Here is a 17,083-nt window from a genome sequence, read left to right on the forward strand (position 1 = left end):
AATTGCAGTATAAGGAGTGGCCTTGAACTCTTATATAGCCCAAGATACCTTTAAAGCCATGACCCTTCTGCCACAGACACTTAGGTTGGAATACAGGTGTGCATCTCCCAGCTCAGCTTTTTAAGGTACCCTCTAAAAAAGAGTGCCACATAACAAGAAAAGGATGAGTGAAAATGATCCATAGCAGAATTGCACTACTGGACACTCAGAAAGAGGTTCAGGAAGAATGAAATGATTTTAGATGGAAATCGATTTGTTAGAAAGAAAGAAAGAAAGAAAAATTAAAAGCACAAGGAATAAAAGAATTTATGAAAAAAAAACTTCCCATTTACAAAAATCTCCTTGGAAGATGACTATGATAGTTACTGCTTGTAGCTTGTGTATCCCCAAAGGGCTCATATCTTGAGAAGTGTTGCGGTACTAAGATGGTAGAACCTCTGGTGGTACTGTCCAGTGAGAGGGCAGTATCTAAACAGTTGTGGCTGCTTGACCTCAAGCTTTCAGTCAAGAAGAGCTAAACTTCTGTCCTTTATAAAGTGTCCATCTCAGGTATTTTGTTATATCAACAAAAAATGGAGCATACTGTGTAAAAGAAAAATAGAAACAGTAGAATTACTATTTTAGAAACATAGTTCTTGTTCAATTTATATACTGACAAATGTAAAATTATGACAGCAACAGTACAAAGGCTTGGGGAAGGAAAATGTTATAAAATTTGATGTTCATGAAGTAGTATACTATTTGAAGGTGATGAATGAATGATACATAGTGTAAATCTAACAGCAGCTTTAGTCTAAATAGAAAAAAAGGTTTCAGCTGATTTAAACTGAATTGTATTAATAATATGAAATATAAGTGGCTTACTAAAAGGCAGAGGTTATCAAATTGGAAAAAAAAAAAAGGACTAAGCCTCAACCATATGCTGCTTACAAGAAACTCATCTCAATATAAAGGAATAACTGCAAAAAATAAAGTTACAGAAAAGATGTACAAAAAAAAAAAAAAAAAAAAAAAAAAAAAAAAAAAAAAAAACCAGAGGTAAGTGACCCAGAAAGATCATCACAAAATAAAATATAATTCTAGAGTACAGGGTATTTTAGGGATCAAGTTCATTCCACTATTAAATCAGTTTTACAAAGCAGTTAATGATTCTAATTATGCATGCAAATAATACAGTGCTTCAAAATACATGAAGTGAGACTTGAAAGAATGAATAAAAAGACCCACAACCCGAGTTGCAGACTGACACTTCTCTAAGCTACAGATAAGTCTGAAATTCAGTGAGTAAACTGACAACAGCAGGGTTATTTGCCAACTTGGATCACTGGTATCCACAGCACCCTTGACACATGCAGCCTCCACACTGTTTTCAACAACATGGATCATTTTAGAAGACTTCAATGGATTCTGGAGCCTGAAGACTAAAGAGATAGCTCCATGGGTAGCTGATGACCTGAGTATGATTCCTGGGGGCCCATATTTGGAAGGGGAGAACTGACTTCCCCAAGCTGTTCTCTGACTTCCACATGTGCACACATGTATGTACACATGCTCACCTATTCACACATACAAGTAAATAAATCAATAAATAAAAAATGTAGTAAGATTCTAGAACATAAACTAAATCTGCCAACTAAGAAAGCCTGGAATTGATGTAATTTATTCTTTAAAGCCACTAACAAATTAGGAATCACTGACAGGGTTCAATAAAAGCCTCAACTATTTGTAAACTAAACAACAAAATTTGAAATAATTCATAGGACACATTGAATAAAAAATTGAAGAAAAGCAGATGAGAAAGCATGTAATGCAGGCAAAAAAGACACATGAATTGTAAAAGAGGACATATAAAGTTAATTGTTTTTCTGGTTTCAACTGTTATAGTTTTTCTTTTATTGTGGTAGATAACTGCAAAAATGTAATTGGTAGTCAAAGTGTAAACGTCCTAAGCCAAGCCTCATGGCTTCAGAATGGCCATTCTAACTGTAAAATTCATTGAAATGTAGAGTTTGGGAGTGGGAAAAAATGTTTGTGTGGTGCTTTGATCTAGTGGCATGATCTTATTTGTAAATTCATTGCAATAAAATGATTTTTATTAAATTATAAATTAAGTTTAAATTAGTGAAAATATATCAAATTTGAATACATCTCAAGTGTCTAGAAGGAAACATGCTAACATTAATGAACAATTAATCTTCCCATTTCTGTAAATGTACCATCTAAGCCAGTGGTTCTCAAAGTGAAGCCCTTGGATCAACAGCATAAGCATTACTTGGCCCACTCCATACTCACCAAATCCAACCCGGTAGCTGACACCTAGTGATATCTTTGGACAAATACTTCTGGTGACCATAATGCATGGTAAAGACTGTGACCCACTGTTCTAATGTAGAAACCATTTCATCTGGGACACCGTAAGGCTCTATGCATTCAGTCTTGCCCTGTATCACCTGTTCTCACAATGTAACCAGATCTTTTTAGGGTATCATCTAATAGCTACCCTATTCACATGTAATCTACATCTTCTTCACGGCTCATCAGGGACCATTTATCTATTCTTCAGATGTAAATCATATCCAGTATCATGTTTTTTGTTTTTGATTTTTCTTTTTCTCTTGACTTGAAACACTCTGGCCCAACCTTATCTTTGTAACTTAGCAGTTCCCTCACTTGCTTCCTGGAAAACCATTCTGATCCCACTAGTTAGTTACCTGGTGCTTGGTCTAACTAGTTCCCATTCTATCTTTGAAGTTAAGTAATGGATGTTTTCTGGATCAGACAGAATCTTTTTATAATAAAATCTCATAACACCATACAATAATTGAAAGCTTACTGGTGAGTTCTGAAATCATTAGTTTGATGTCTGCCTCCCTTAATAAATGTAAAAATGAAGGAGGAAATTGCATCACCTCCCATTGTTTCCCATGTGTTTATTATACTGGCTAGCACATAGTAGAAGAACTTGTTTTTGAGACTGTCTCTTGAATTTGCTATGTAGCTTAGCCTGGCCTCAAATGTGGGCTCAGTAGCTTCCCATTGGCTGAGATTATAGATGTGCACTACAAACATCCAGGAGTACACACATTTCTGAGTGACTGTATAAACAGACTGTAAAATCTAATTTTCTATGTTCCTATAACAGAGAAACAATATAAACAGTGAACTCCCAGTGTTGCCTAGAATTAGGAGGAAGAAGCCAATGTTTGATTGAAAATTAAACTAATATAAACAAGAAAAAATAGGGGTAAAAAATAATTCAGGCACATATCCTATTTTACCTTATTCTTTTTCAGTAAAACATACATAGGCTACTGCATCGGGCTTAGTGTTGTGATACTAGGATGCTCAGAGGCACAGTGTAAAAACACTGTTATAGTCTAGGAAAAGTAAGGGAAAGAAATGGGAATTAGGAGAGCTGAACTAAGAGTTCTGAGTGCTCTATTTTTATTGTTTTCACTCTTAGGTCAGAGTAGAAAAAGTCTATTTAGCATACTGCAAGAAAGCACCAGGCAAGGCAGTTCATAGAGCCCCTCCTCTGAGTGTTTGCTTAAATGTATGTCTGGGCATGAATGCAGTACCTGCAGAGGGCAGAAGAGCCCCAGGGAATGGAGTGGAGCTGGCTTGAGCTGTCATGTGTGCTGGGAGTTGTTGGTGCTCAGGAAGAGCAGCAGTGTTTTTCACTGTTGAGTCATGTTTACAGTCCAAATTTTGAATTCTTAAGTAAAGAAACATGGAGTGGGTTTGATGGCCATGTTTTGAATGACAGCCACTTGAGTGGCAGGATTTCACTGTTAAGCTTGTGTAATACAGCATGTCTGTCTCAAGAAAGGATTAAGTTAAAACAAAGAAAAAAAGGAAATATAAAAGGCAGAGATTACTTGAGGCAACAAGTGAGGTAACACCATCATAGGAGGCAGATGTGAGCAATGAAGTCAGCCTCTGAAGATGCCAGCAACTGACCACTGAAGAAGAGAAGGATGACCTTTGAACTTTACCTCAGCTAGAAAAACAGGGCTATAACGAGAAGGGAGAGAATATGGATTTAGAAAATGGAAAAGCTGGTGCCATGGCTCCTGCAGCACCACGCTGGTGGATAAAGATGAATACTACTCTAGTGAGACACATCAACATAGCTTAAACTGCTGTTGGGAGAAGTAGCTGCAGAATTGGACATGACCAAAAATAATTTTCAACCTATTTTTTAACTAGCCATAAATTCATGTTTTATAGCTAACATCCAAGAAGCAAAAATGGTTATCAGAATGTGATTGCCTTGGTCTTAATGGTATTTGCCACAGCATTCCTTTACTGTAGCATGTTACCAAAGCCCTTGTCACCTGGATCTTTAAAAAAATAATTTATTTTTATTTTATGTGCATTGGTGTTTTGCCTGTATGTATATGTGTTGGATCCTGCAGTTACAGACAGTTGTGAGGTGTCATGTGGGTGCTGGGAATTGAACCTGGGTCGTCTGGAAGAGCAGTCAGCACTCTTAACTGCTGAGCCATCTCTCCAGGCCCAGATTTTTTATTTTATAGAGAACAGAGTCAAACAGCACACACATAACTTATCTTTATAGTCACATTGTTTTCTGAATTTATCAGAAAACTCTATAAAGAAGTGCTCCCAAGTATGGATACAAGAAGTGACAGAAAAAGTTTAGAAGTGTCTTTAGGAAGCTTAGGAATTGTGCCTTAGGGGAAACGAGGCAGAACAGACGCACTTGCCACGGTGGTAAGTGTTCCTTGGCATCCGCCTTTGGAAGCTTGTGCAGAAGAGTACAGCTCATGTGACTGAGCCATGCAGGAATGTTTCTCCACCAAAATGAAAGTTAGACTAGTCCACTCTGAACCTATGCATTTCCCCATTAAGTGACAATTATGATGATGAATAATATAAACTAAAATAATGTCTAAGACTACACTGAAACGAGGTGCCTCAACCCCACAAATATGAAAGAACATCTTGTGTTCAATCATCAAAGTGCCTGAATGTTCTGAGGGGGTCAGAGAGTGGGGGGTTACAGTTTCAGCCCTGGTTTCAGGTAGTTGAAGGGAATCTGTAATTGAAGAATCACTTATAAGTGGTGTGTGTGTGTGTGTGTGTGTGTGTGTGTGTGTGTGTGTGTGTGTGTGTGTGTGTGTGTTCTGAATGCAAAATAAATGAAAACTTTCCATCACTTTTTCAGGACAGAAGACCAAATAGGAGAATCTGATAAATACTTTAAAAGTAATGTGAGAATCCAAATTCTTGAATATTTACAGAAACTTGACATTTTAGGATGAGTTAAATGAGTCTATAGTACATTCAAATCCATAGTAAGTTGTTTATAGTCTTGTCAAGTTCCTCACATAAGTCCAAAGTTAGTGTATGTATACCCAGGTATTTACAATTTAGGAACAGGCATGCTTGCTCTGGACTTGGGAAACATGGGCACCAATAATGATCTGTATTACTATCTTTTGGTAGTCACAGTGGATTTAGGCTATTATTACTTAAAACTCCTCAGCACCTGGTCCTTCACATCCCATTTTTGGGTTGGGGATGTAGCTCATTGGTAGAGCACTTCCTTGTCATATAGTTGGCCCTGTGTTTAAGCTCTAGAACTATATACACATATGTCAATGTCATCTAATCAAATGCACATATCCTTCTCCAATCCTCACACCTATTTTATACTACTATTAGATTACCCATAATTCAATTTGATCATACAGGTCCTTATTGTTTCCAGAATGTTGTACACACTGGACTGATCTCTTCAGCCTTCCAACTTACACACATGATAAATCCAAGCGTACTCTGGTAGCTGAGATAACAACACGCCACTATGCAGATCTGTATCTCTAGAGACAGCTATTCAAACCTCGTTTCCTAATCTAATTATGCTACTCTCAGAATACCGCATCTGTGAATATGTGTTATGTACATTTGTATAGTATGTACACATGTGCATATGGGTGGGTGTGCATGTTTGTGCACATGCATGTGAGGGTGGAACTCAACACTGGGTGCCGTCCTCTAAGTTTTCCACCTTGTTTTCTGAGACTGTCTCTCACTGAAACTCGAACTCATAATTTGGCTAGTCTGACAGGGGTCCAATGAGTTTCAGTCCTCCACCCTTCTTGGCCTCCTTAGTGCTGTACAGAAGTGCACTTCTGTGCCCAGGTTTTAAATGCATTCTGGGGATCCAAACTCATGTCCTCATGCTTTCATAGTGGATGGTACACTATACTGGCTAAGACACTCCCTAGCCCCATAGTCACAAAAAGTTTCATAAAAAACGATTTTGAGTATCTCAATATTCTGCTCATGAATAACTGACTTGTATTCCCACAACTTGTTTCACAACTTTTTTTTTTTTTTTTTTAAAGAGAAATAGTAATGTCTGGTCAAGAACAACTCTAACAAGTCCCTCCTCCCAGATCCTATCCTCAATAGCCAAACTCAGGGCTTCCATCTCATTTTCACACACTCAGCCTTTTAACTTCTCACTGCTTTGACATTTAGACATTTTCAAACCCCATCTCTAATCTCAGCAAATGCTACCTTCCTTTCTACCTCCTGACTACTCACAGCTCTATGGTTTTCTACAGCTATTGTCTTCACTTCCTCTCTGCCCACTTAGCATCTGGCACTGGAGTTGGCTTTTGCGCCTATTACTCCACACAGGTTCCCTCTTTGACCAGGATAACCTCTTTGTACATTCCCTGGAACCATCTCAGTGCTCATCATGACTGACTCAAGCACAACTTAACACTGGTTTCTTAAAACATTTCCCCTCAGCCTCTCTCCTCTTTTCTCATTTTTTGGAGTACTTTTACCGGTCTCATTTAATAGACAACCATTTTCTGCATCCCAGGGTGACTCTGGGCTGCTACGACCCTGCAGTCTTAGAGGAATCTTTCCTATTTCAGTGACTTTTCTGACTTGCCAAATCTGTCTCAGTTCAAGCGTCATCTCTGGACAGGAAACATGTTGTCTTCCTGATTCTTTAGCATCTTGTTTAGATATCCCACTAACTACATCTAAACCGGTAACTCTAACCCTGCCCCCCACTGCAAAAATGTTCTTAGATGCTCAACAGAGAACTCTGGATGTTTCCCTTCATTTTCATTCCCTTATTTATTAAGACACTGATTTTCAGAGACAGAAGTGACAATCACAGATCCTGCATGGGCCTGAGCTAGGTTCCTTGAAAACACCTTATATTTGTGTAGCTTGGCATTCTTTTGAGAATCCTAACAGTGAGAGTGGGGGCTGTCTTTGACTCTTTGCTTGTGCTTGGGACCCTTTTCCTTCCACTGGGTTCCCTCATCCAGCTTTCATATGAGGAGAGGTGCCTAATCTTACTGAAACTTGTTATGCCATTGTTTGTTTGATATCCCTGGGAGGCCTGCATTCTTTTTTTTTTTTTAAAGAGAAATGGAGGAGGAAGAGAGGAGAGGTGGGGAGGGAAGACTGGAAGGAGTGGAGGAAGGGGAAACTGCGGTTGGGATGTAATATGAGAGAATTAAAAACCAAAGACACTATGAAATAAGGCTTTATTTCATAGACTTCTGTAAAATTTCTTTCATAGTTTTCTTAGAACTTTCCCCTTCCTATTAACTGAAGCTGTCTCACAATTTGAACAATGCCTCCCTCAGTGATTCTGTCTTTGTGATTTATACCTTCCTATTTCATACCATAGCGCTGACAAATTACTCCAAGTTCCAAATGAGCCAACTTTCTTTACTACCTACATTTTCTGCATGTAATTTGTTTCACCTGAACACTTCCTACATCTTGTTAGCTTCTAGTATTTGAGGTTCTTTCAAGTCTCACTATATAAGCAACAATGTTGGATAAATCTGAAATCCCATTTTCCTCCTTCGGGTTCGTTTAGGTAACTTCTTCCTGGTTACATGACTCAACCTTCAGTAGGTATTTAGTTTTCTATGCTTCCTAAGAGCAAACTCATGGCATTAATCAGTGTTTCCTTTGAACATGTAATAATCTGCTTACATCATAAAATAACTTTATTTATATTAGTGTGCACATCTTTTCTCACTTAAATGAAATGGAACTTCACAGATCTTCTTCACTGAGAACACACTGTAACCACTCTTTAAATAAGAGAAACACAACAGTACAGAACTGCACCTGCCTTCCTTCACTAGCCTACATTTAACAGAGTATGGCAAAAGCAGTGAAATCTTATGTATAAATCACATTTGGACAGTTAACATGTACAAACGAAAGACACTCATGATAGAAACAATTATTTTCCACCAATAGAAATATTTCAAAATTTATAATATACACTGTCCTAAGAATTTTTCTAGGAAAGTCTTGTAGTTAACAGTCACAAATGTTCAGTCACTAATTAATCTATGAAAAACAAAAACACATATTAAAACCAACAATGAGTTTTAGTGTTACTTTCAAAAAGGCAAAAAGAAGTATGGACTACCAAGAGTAATGAGAAGGGGGGGAAAAAAAAAACCACAATGACACTGTAAGAAACATTTAAAAATCACATAAACAAAAACAAATATTGTTATAAATACAATTGTATAAAAATAATGATCTTGTTGATTAAAAATGTTAAAAATAAAGAAGGAAAGTTATCAGTAAAGATGAATAAAATTTTAAGCAGAACAGGAAACAGCACTAGCAAATTTTAAAATGGAAAAGGTGAAAAACAACTCTTCATATGATGTAATTTTTTAAGTACTCACAAAGAATTTTAAAATTAATTTGAAAAAGTAATATTTAAATATTCTCCATCTTCCTGCTTTAGGATAATCTTATATCTGGCAGGGTGAAAAAGAGTATTAAAGTAAGACTGTATTTGACTGTTAGAAAAATACAATGGGTAAGAAGCTGTAAGGACAAAATACGGTTCTGTTGTAAAATGAATGCAAATTGCTTTTGAAAATCTGTAATAGCATGAGATGAAGATGAAGCACAAGTAAAAATGAAACTATATTTTATTCTTTATCTATACATATTTAGGTGAATTATAAGCTTAAAAATTGGTTATTAGGTAATTTCCTGACATAGCATTTGTTAATACTGTTATTTTTAGTCTTCTTGAGGACCACAAGTAAGTTATTCTTTATAGTTTTCATTTACCTTTTATAATTTAGTCATTTCATGTCAGATATTTGAGATTTTAATCACTATATGTTACACAGTACTGAATTATACATGTTAAAATTACTCACTTAAGTGAACTAGGGGTTACACATAAAACCATTAGCCTATTTAAAAGTTTTCAGCTTAATTACTGCATTTAGTATTTTAATGAGAACTGATGTTACTGCCTCTAGTAAGACACTAATACTTTCCTAAGTCCCCAAAGTTATCCAATGTAAAAATGAACCCAAACCATAACATTCTCTTCTTTCTAAATATAACTTGGTATTCTCTCATGGTGAGGAAGTAATCTGTAAAGTTTCCCATTCTAATATCCTGCACTGTCCACCACCTACCAAATAAGTAGATGGAAAACGGCTATGCTGGCAACTACCATGTTCATATGATCACTTTGCTACATTCAAAAAGGCAATAATTTCCCTGGGGTACCGATGCTAGGACTGTGTAACTTAATTTCTGATTGCATTCTCAATTTGACATGGCCTAATAGTGACTTGCTCAGTTACATAAAGGAGTTCTCCTCTTTATATCTGGGCACGTGAGCTCTAAATGGAAGCCCACTTAATATACTTGCTAATCATTGAAAAAAATTTAGTATACCACTTTCTAAATAAACAGTCTTGTAGCATGTTTTCAAGGCAGTATCAAATGGAGTAACAGTTTAATGAGGAAGATTTACAACTAGGACTACAATGTTACAGTCTTAAATGAGACAGTCTTAGCTGTTTCCTGTATATTCTCATAGTTATTTTTGAGGAGAATAAGCATATATTAGCCTGCAGAAGTGAATTTTTAGTTAGTTGTTCACAGTCACCCACAAATACATTCATGGGCTATTTTCAAGAAGTTCTTCATGTCTCTTCTAAATGTGTTTGTCTTGTGTCTGAATGCCAGACACTCAGTGGCTAAGTGCACCACATCTAGCAGCACCTAATTTCACGAGTTTCATACTAGGTGCCAAGAAAGGAAGTTGTTCAAATATTTTAGAAACAAAATAGAACCAAATTAGCTGTTCCTTTTCTACCTAGTAGCTTATGTTTTACTCAAGGCACCTATAATGAAACTTTAAAATTAAGGAGAAAAAAAACTTACCTACTTAGGATTTTGTACAAAAGTTTGCCATTTGTCCACTGCTGCAAGACTGTCGTTTATGTCTTTTTGCTGACATTTCTGTGGTCTTCCATGGTGGTCTTTTTCTTTTGTTTAATTTGCTAAGAACCTCAAATTTGTCAGGATTATTTAGCTGTCTACTGTCAAGTTCATCAGGCAATCTGTCACTTGCAGGACTATTTGCTTTGGCATTTTCTCTTCCTTCGTTTTGCTTTTTAAAGGAAGTTTGCCTTGCAGAATGGGACCTTAAACTAAAGCGCATTGATTCTTCTGGTTGTGCCTGATGGCCTCCAGTGTCAACAGATTCAGGAGGATTAATTACCGTATTTAGCTTTAAAGTATTTCTGTGTTCAAGACAGTTGATCTTCCTCAGAAATATTCTACAGTCTTTTAAAGTTTTTGACCTCCAATTATGGGAAAACACATTTTCTAGTCTTTGATCCTTTTCAGACTCAATCTGGCCACACCCTGTTCCATTCTGCTTTGCTTCTGACTTAAATTTACTCTCTAAACTAGCATGTGCTTTGAAATCGTGCACTGCCACCCTCTCTCTAGGAAAGTTGACTCTGGTTTCCAGGGGCAAGGCCCACTGGTTACCTCCTGTGCTTTTCCCACTGAGTGTTGTCTCTTCATCTGTCTGCCTTTCCGTGTTAGTCAAAAATTGATTCTGGCAGAAAAATCTTAAGTTCCTTCTTTTTGAGTTCCAATCAACTGTTCTGTAGCTGTGTGGCCTTTCCTCTTTTCTCCACCTTTCACAGTGCAAACTCTTAAACTCAGTCCTTTTCAACCTGGCTAGTGTTAAATTACTTTTCACATTTAAGAATGGTGAGCCAACCATTTCATGTAGTATATGAAACTTCCCAGCTGACTTTGAAGGAGAAGAGACCGCAAATTTTTTAAAGTGCTTCCTGAAAGGACTAGCATTAAACCCACAGCATTTCCCCCCTAACTTAATGCCCTTGGTGTTTATTACTTCCAAGGGGTTCCGTGCATTTGCTTTTCTAACTAGTGAAAGGGACTGTGTTTCTGTTGTTTGCATAAACCAGGTACAAAGTTCATTCAAATCATACTTTTTCTGAAAAAGCATTTTTACAGGTGAAACTTCAAGTTCTAGAAGACAGGTTTCCAAAGGTCTTGCCGCTTTGAAATGATTACCTTCAGTATATTCTGTTCTATGAATGAAATTTTGAGCTTCATCTCTACTCACCTGTACCCACGCATTTGTTATTTGTTCAAATCTATTGTTTAATTCCTCTAACAAGGAATCACTTGAAGCAGAAGTAGCCCACCACCTGAGTAAAGGGTTGGATGAAATTACAGGATTCAAGGATACTTCAGGAATGGGCATTAATTTTTTATCTTCCAAGTATTTTTTTGCTTTCCTTGAGCGTCTAGATCCTGTGGTACCTTTGGAAGCTAGTCTAAAACTTGACTGCTTGCATTTTTTCTTTGGACTTTTGGCTTTCTGCAAATGGAGTTTACATGACTTATGACACAGAGCATTTTTGTAAGTAAGTGAGCCAGAGGATGCAAATGAATGTAAGAAATGCAAAGACGGTTTTCTAGCCCTAATTGAATGTTTTGAAGGTATAGACACAACAGTACTGTTTGATTCATTTTTAAGTATGTCAACATTGGGACACTTGATGCTATCCACCTTACTGCACTGTTGGTCAAGCTTTTCTTCTGGGCAAGTTTTCTCTAACATGGTCTCCTGTTCTAAAGGAGGTAAGCAGCTGCTAACACATACTTCTCTCTCCTGAGGTGAAATTCTACTAACAGTTACAGATATACCAGAGATTTTCACTTTTGCAGGTCTACCAGGCTTCCTAACAATTGAGAAAGGCTTTTGATTTGGTCGAATAATGTTCTTGGAAGCCTGAGGGATCATAGATTTGCTTTTGATGGGCCTAACATAATCAAAGTCAGAATAAAAAATCTCACTTTCAGTTGTCAATCTTGATACAGCACTCAGACTTTCACCACTGCCAATTTCCTGCTCCTTAGTATTTCTGAGATTACAAGAGTTAACTGGAAAGTCAGCAGCATCACTGTTCAATGAGATGTTGCTGATGTTCATGCTTCCTTCAGAAACACATCTCCTGGTTCTTCTTGACCTTCCATACACAACAGTGACAATGATACTCTTTCTGCAAACACCTTCTTTGGCTTCTGATATGAAAGACTCTGGACTTTTCTTTTCAGGGCTAAAAGATTCATTTTGGCAAACACTGACATCTGTTTGACCAGCTTTAGGTTTTGGTGGTCTTCCAATTGGCCGTTTAATCTGTTTCACAACTTGGGGACCAATTTTTTTAGGTCTACCTGGCTTTCTTTTATGTGGTAAGTCAGCAGCACTATTTGACTTTCCCTTAGGGTCTTCTTGCGGGTTACCACTCTTTGAACTATCAGTAAGCTCTGCAGATGATGCTGTAGCCTCTTGTCCACAGTTAAACTGGTGTAATTCATGCTGAAGCAAGTTAGGATCATGATGATCAGAACTATACTCTTCAAAGCTAGTGTTTGGCATTTCATTTGCTTTTCTTTTTCTTCCAGTTACCTGATGGTTTTTATGTTTGTGAGAAGCAAAATCAGCATTTGATTGTGATGTGCTGACTGAAGTTAAGGTGTATTTGATTCCTTCACTGCTTTTAGTCTCAGACAAAAACATAAGTTTGATAGGACTGGAATAGTTAGACACAGAACTTTCAATACCTTCACATTTTGTTGGTATATTCTCAATACTGGGCATCAAGCTCTTTCTCTCTAAAATGGGTGATGTCTTGCTCAAATCCATTAGAGACATACCATGACTCCTTTTATTACTAGATGCTAATACAGATTTTGATAAACCCTGATTTTTACAAGCCATTTTACTTAAAGTACAAGTCAAATCTCTCTCAGCATTTTGGTCTTTATCATCTGTTTCTAGCAATTTCTTGGATGTGTTATATCCTTTAGGTAGTGCTTGATTAGCCCAAGACCTTTGAGCCATATTTATTGTGTCTTCCAAGCGCTCTACAACAACTTGCAAATTCGAATTCATTGCAATTTTGTTTAAGTCTATATTTTGGAAACTTTCAATTGGATCTCTGACTGGATCTTTTCTATGTGCAGAGTCTGATATTTTTTGGCCCTCAGGGGACTTTTTAGAAACAGCATTGTTTGTTACATATATAGAATACCACCCTGGTGGCACAATATTTCGTTTAGTTCTGCTCAAAAGCCCACGAGCATCAGTTCTCAGAAGTGTTTGAATATTTTCTAGTTTTGTATTTTCCCTATTATTCTGTATAGTTAGTTTCTCAGCTGTAGACCTCTCCTGTGATTTTCTTTGGCTCATTTCCTCAAATGAAGTTGCTTTAAAGTTTTCTGAAGACTGATCAAAAGACAAGTTAGTTTCCAAACTCCCACGAGGTACCTGCAGTGATGGTGCTACGTCATTTGGAGAAAATGGTATTTCTGCATGATTTCCATTTTGAAAGCTTTTAGAATTTTTAAAAGGCTCTTGACAAGGCTGAGATTCTTCTTTGTTAACTGAAAGCATGTTATCATTACATGACAATTTTCTTGAATTTTTTTCACTGTATCTTTTTCTCAGAAAGTTTTCATCAAGACTGGCGAGTTCTCTTTTTATCTGTAAAGACTGCCTTCTGATCACAGGTGAATCAGGAGAGTTGTGCATTGCAAATAAAGTTTGTTGACGTTTGCGGAATCTTGTCTGAATAATTTTATTTTCTACCTTTTTATCATGTTGACTCAATAATTCCATAAAACTATAATCACTGGCTGTTGCACTGTGCAAAAGAGATGTTATTAAATCTCCCAATTTAAAATCATTGTCTGGATCACAGTCATTGCTAGGTAATTTTATAAGGTTTGCTATATCTGTGGTTTCTATTGATTTTAGTTTTTCATTAATACGATCCATTAGATCTTGAAAAATTACAGCTGTTTCCCCCTTTTCAGGATTTGTAGTACAACTACTGCTGGCATCCACAAGCACAGGGCAAGAGTTATTAGACTTCTTAGTTTTATGTGTTTTGCTGTCATGGCCACATTTGTGAACACTTATCTCTGCTGGTGTGAGAGATGGAGGCTGGTTAATACTTGTCTCAAGTTTGTTATTTTCTAAGGCCGAAAGCTCTGTGACGATGTCTTTCCACTTTTCAAACCCTCCAGTCTCCACAGGTGATAATGGTGGAGGTGAGGGACTTCGAGATCTACAGGCATCTTTAAGAGTGACTGAAGGATCACAAACTTCCTTTGACAAAAGAGGGCTGTGAAAGGCTGATTCTGTAGAGTGAATCTTTGCTAACTGTCCACAACTGCACCTGTGTGGATTATAACTTTCAATTCCTCTATTCATTACTGTCTTAGAGTGTTCAACAGTTACAGTTTGACAAGACAAACAATGTAATTCTTTAATACAGACTGGCAGAGATACTAAACCAGGGCTTTGTCTCTCATTATGTAAACACCCTCTTTCTGCCAGTCTATATTCACAGCTACAGAACAGACCATGTATATCATCCTCCACCAGGGGCTTTTGAGATTCTGAAGACACAGCACATGATGAATTACAACAGCAAAGAGAAGCAGCATTCTGCTCTTGGACTAGAAATTTCAACATAGCCAAAACTTGTTGATGGTGATGTATGCACAAAGAGTCCAAAACTTTGCTTAATGCTGATTTTCCTTTTTCCATTTTAGTAGCTTCCTCTGATTTTGCATCAACAGTTGAACTAAAAATAAAAATCAAACAAAAAATGAATTACAGCAAAAATACCATGATAAGGAGTTATAATTCTTGACAGCGTTTGAATGATGTATTTTGGTATTGTTGGACTCCTGACTCCTATGGACGGAACTGCAAGGATATCTTGGTTATTTTTTAGCAGAAACAGAATGAAGCACTAGTAAGTAATTTCCTATGACAAAGTACAGGAGTCAAAGTAAAAGCCTTTGTAATACAAAATTGGATGATTATATATTATTACACCAACACACTGGCAATATTAAGAATTTGGGAAATACTAATAACCTTTAAGGAAAAGTGCTTCAGAAGGAATAAAAATTTTTGTGAAGTAGGACAGTTTGACATATTTTATAATTATCAGCCCATGTTAGTACAAATAAGGAAGGTAAGGAGTGAAATCTTATTTTAATTTAAAATACTTTTCTAGGTAGTAAAAATGAAATTTAATATTAAAAGAGCTTTACATAATCATGAAGAAGGTTATCAAATTTAGATTCAATATAAGTAAGAGAGTTTTTTTTTTTCTGAGATTAAATTTCAGGCATTTTAACCTAGTAAAAATATAAAAGAAAAAGGAAGCTATTTAAAAAGTATATCTACTTTTAACTATTTTTAAAACTATGGAAAAGCATAGGAAAACTAAAGGTATTACTTACCTAGTTATTAAATTTCAAATGCTGAAAAATGCCCCCACAAAAACTAATACACATCTAGCTTTAACTAAGATCCAGGATTGCTTATCAACAATATAGAAGCCTGTTATTTTTAATTCAATATCAGCAACAAGAAGAATAAAATATATTAAAGGAATTCTGTTTCAGAAAAGTATCCATTTTAATGAAACATCACCAAACTCTGTAGTGGGAACAGCCCTCCTACCTAACCCCATGTGCCTGTCTGTCATTTGTTCCTAATAGGCAAACATGCTATTTAAGGTTGTAATTGGGATCTACTGCTTACAAGTGACCCAAGTGAAGAATGTAATTTTTAAAAATAAGCGTTAGTATATTCATTGTATTAAAAATTAAAAGGGTTTTCTTTTAAAATAAGCAGTGAAATCAGTATTATTATATTGTTCCCTGACATTGGAATAACTTCCTCTACAGATACTATATAATTATTCATAGAGTTGTATACAAATGTTTGAGTAGTAAAAATGCCAAAGCAAGTTCTGAGCATGGAATCAAAACTTCACAGAGAAAAATAACTATCAGATTTTACAAATGTTTTAGTAAGACTAACACACAGTTTGACATAAAGAAGCACACAAAGCAAAAATAAACCAAAATAAACCAAACGCTGTCACTAGACAAAAGAAGAACCCCAGTATTGGTAAATATTTTTAAAAATTAATTTTGTAATGGTAGAGGCTGTAAAACGATACAAATAACCCAAGTTTCAATGTCAAAAAGTCCTTTAAAAATGTAGAGCATAGGCAACATCTAATGATAGTTGCCAAATTAGATAATTATATTGTTGTTCAGCAACTCAAATTAGTGACTTCAGAGTAAGCAAAAGAAAAGCCAACAAGCCCTGAGGAGGATACTGCAGACAGTTTCTGAAGTAATGTTATGGCCTGTTAAGTGTATTTATAACTAGCAATAAATGGGAGAGTGTACAAGTTTTTAGAACATGGTGTACTATATTTAGGCACTTTTCTGTTAATGGGAGGGTTTGTATAGAAGGAGCAAGGAGCTGGGAGCATGTGCTTAGTATTAGTAGCATGCTCAAAGCCCAGGGTGCAAGTCCACATAGAAGTAAGTCCTGTCAAAATGACCAAAAGCCGCATGTGTCTAGTAATATAAAATGTTATAATTTAATTTGATCAATCTAATAAAATTATGAAAACCATTGACTTCTATATACCTTTTCTGACATTCCAAAGAAATCTTTAATTAATTAATTAATTAATTAATTTTGGGCTTTTGAGACAGGGTTTCTCTGTGTAGCCTTGACTATCCTGGACTCGCTTTGTAGACCAAGTTGGCCTCAAACTCACAGCGACTTGCCTGCCTTTGCCTCCCGAGTGCTGGACATCTTTATTTTAAAGGAAGAGTTTTCTTATTCAGTTTG

General features: G+C 36.3%; 1 protein-coding gene across 6 annotated transcripts in view; it reads right to left on the minus strand.

Annotated features, from left to right (window-relative positions):
- Positions 1-17,083, minus strand: part of Lcorl (ligand dependent nuclear receptor corepressor like) — a 154,576-nt gene that overhangs the window by 10,389 nt on the left and 127,104 nt on the right. For 4 of the 6 annotated variants that reach the window (XM_051164978.1, XM_051164982.1, XM_051164983.1 and 1 more), the window contains one exon: positions 8,490-14,996. The exons of 1 other annotated variant lie outside the window; for it this stretch is intronic. In XM_051164978.1, the coding sequence (XP_051020935.1) occupies positions 10,238-14,996 (4,759 nt within the window). In that variant the 3' untranslated portion in view covers positions 8,490-10,237. Of the gene's footprint in view, positions 1-8,489; positions 14,997-17,083 lie in introns of those variants that run through there. One more of the 6 variants, XM_051164979.1, reaches the window with a different exon arrangement.

Source organism: Acomys russatus, chromosome 22, assembly GCF_903995435.1.
Source record: "Acomys russatus chromosome 22, mAcoRus1.1, whole genome shotgun sequence".
NCBI classification, from domain to species: Eukaryota; Metazoa; Chordata; class Mammalia; order Rodentia; family Muridae; genus Acomys; species Acomys russatus.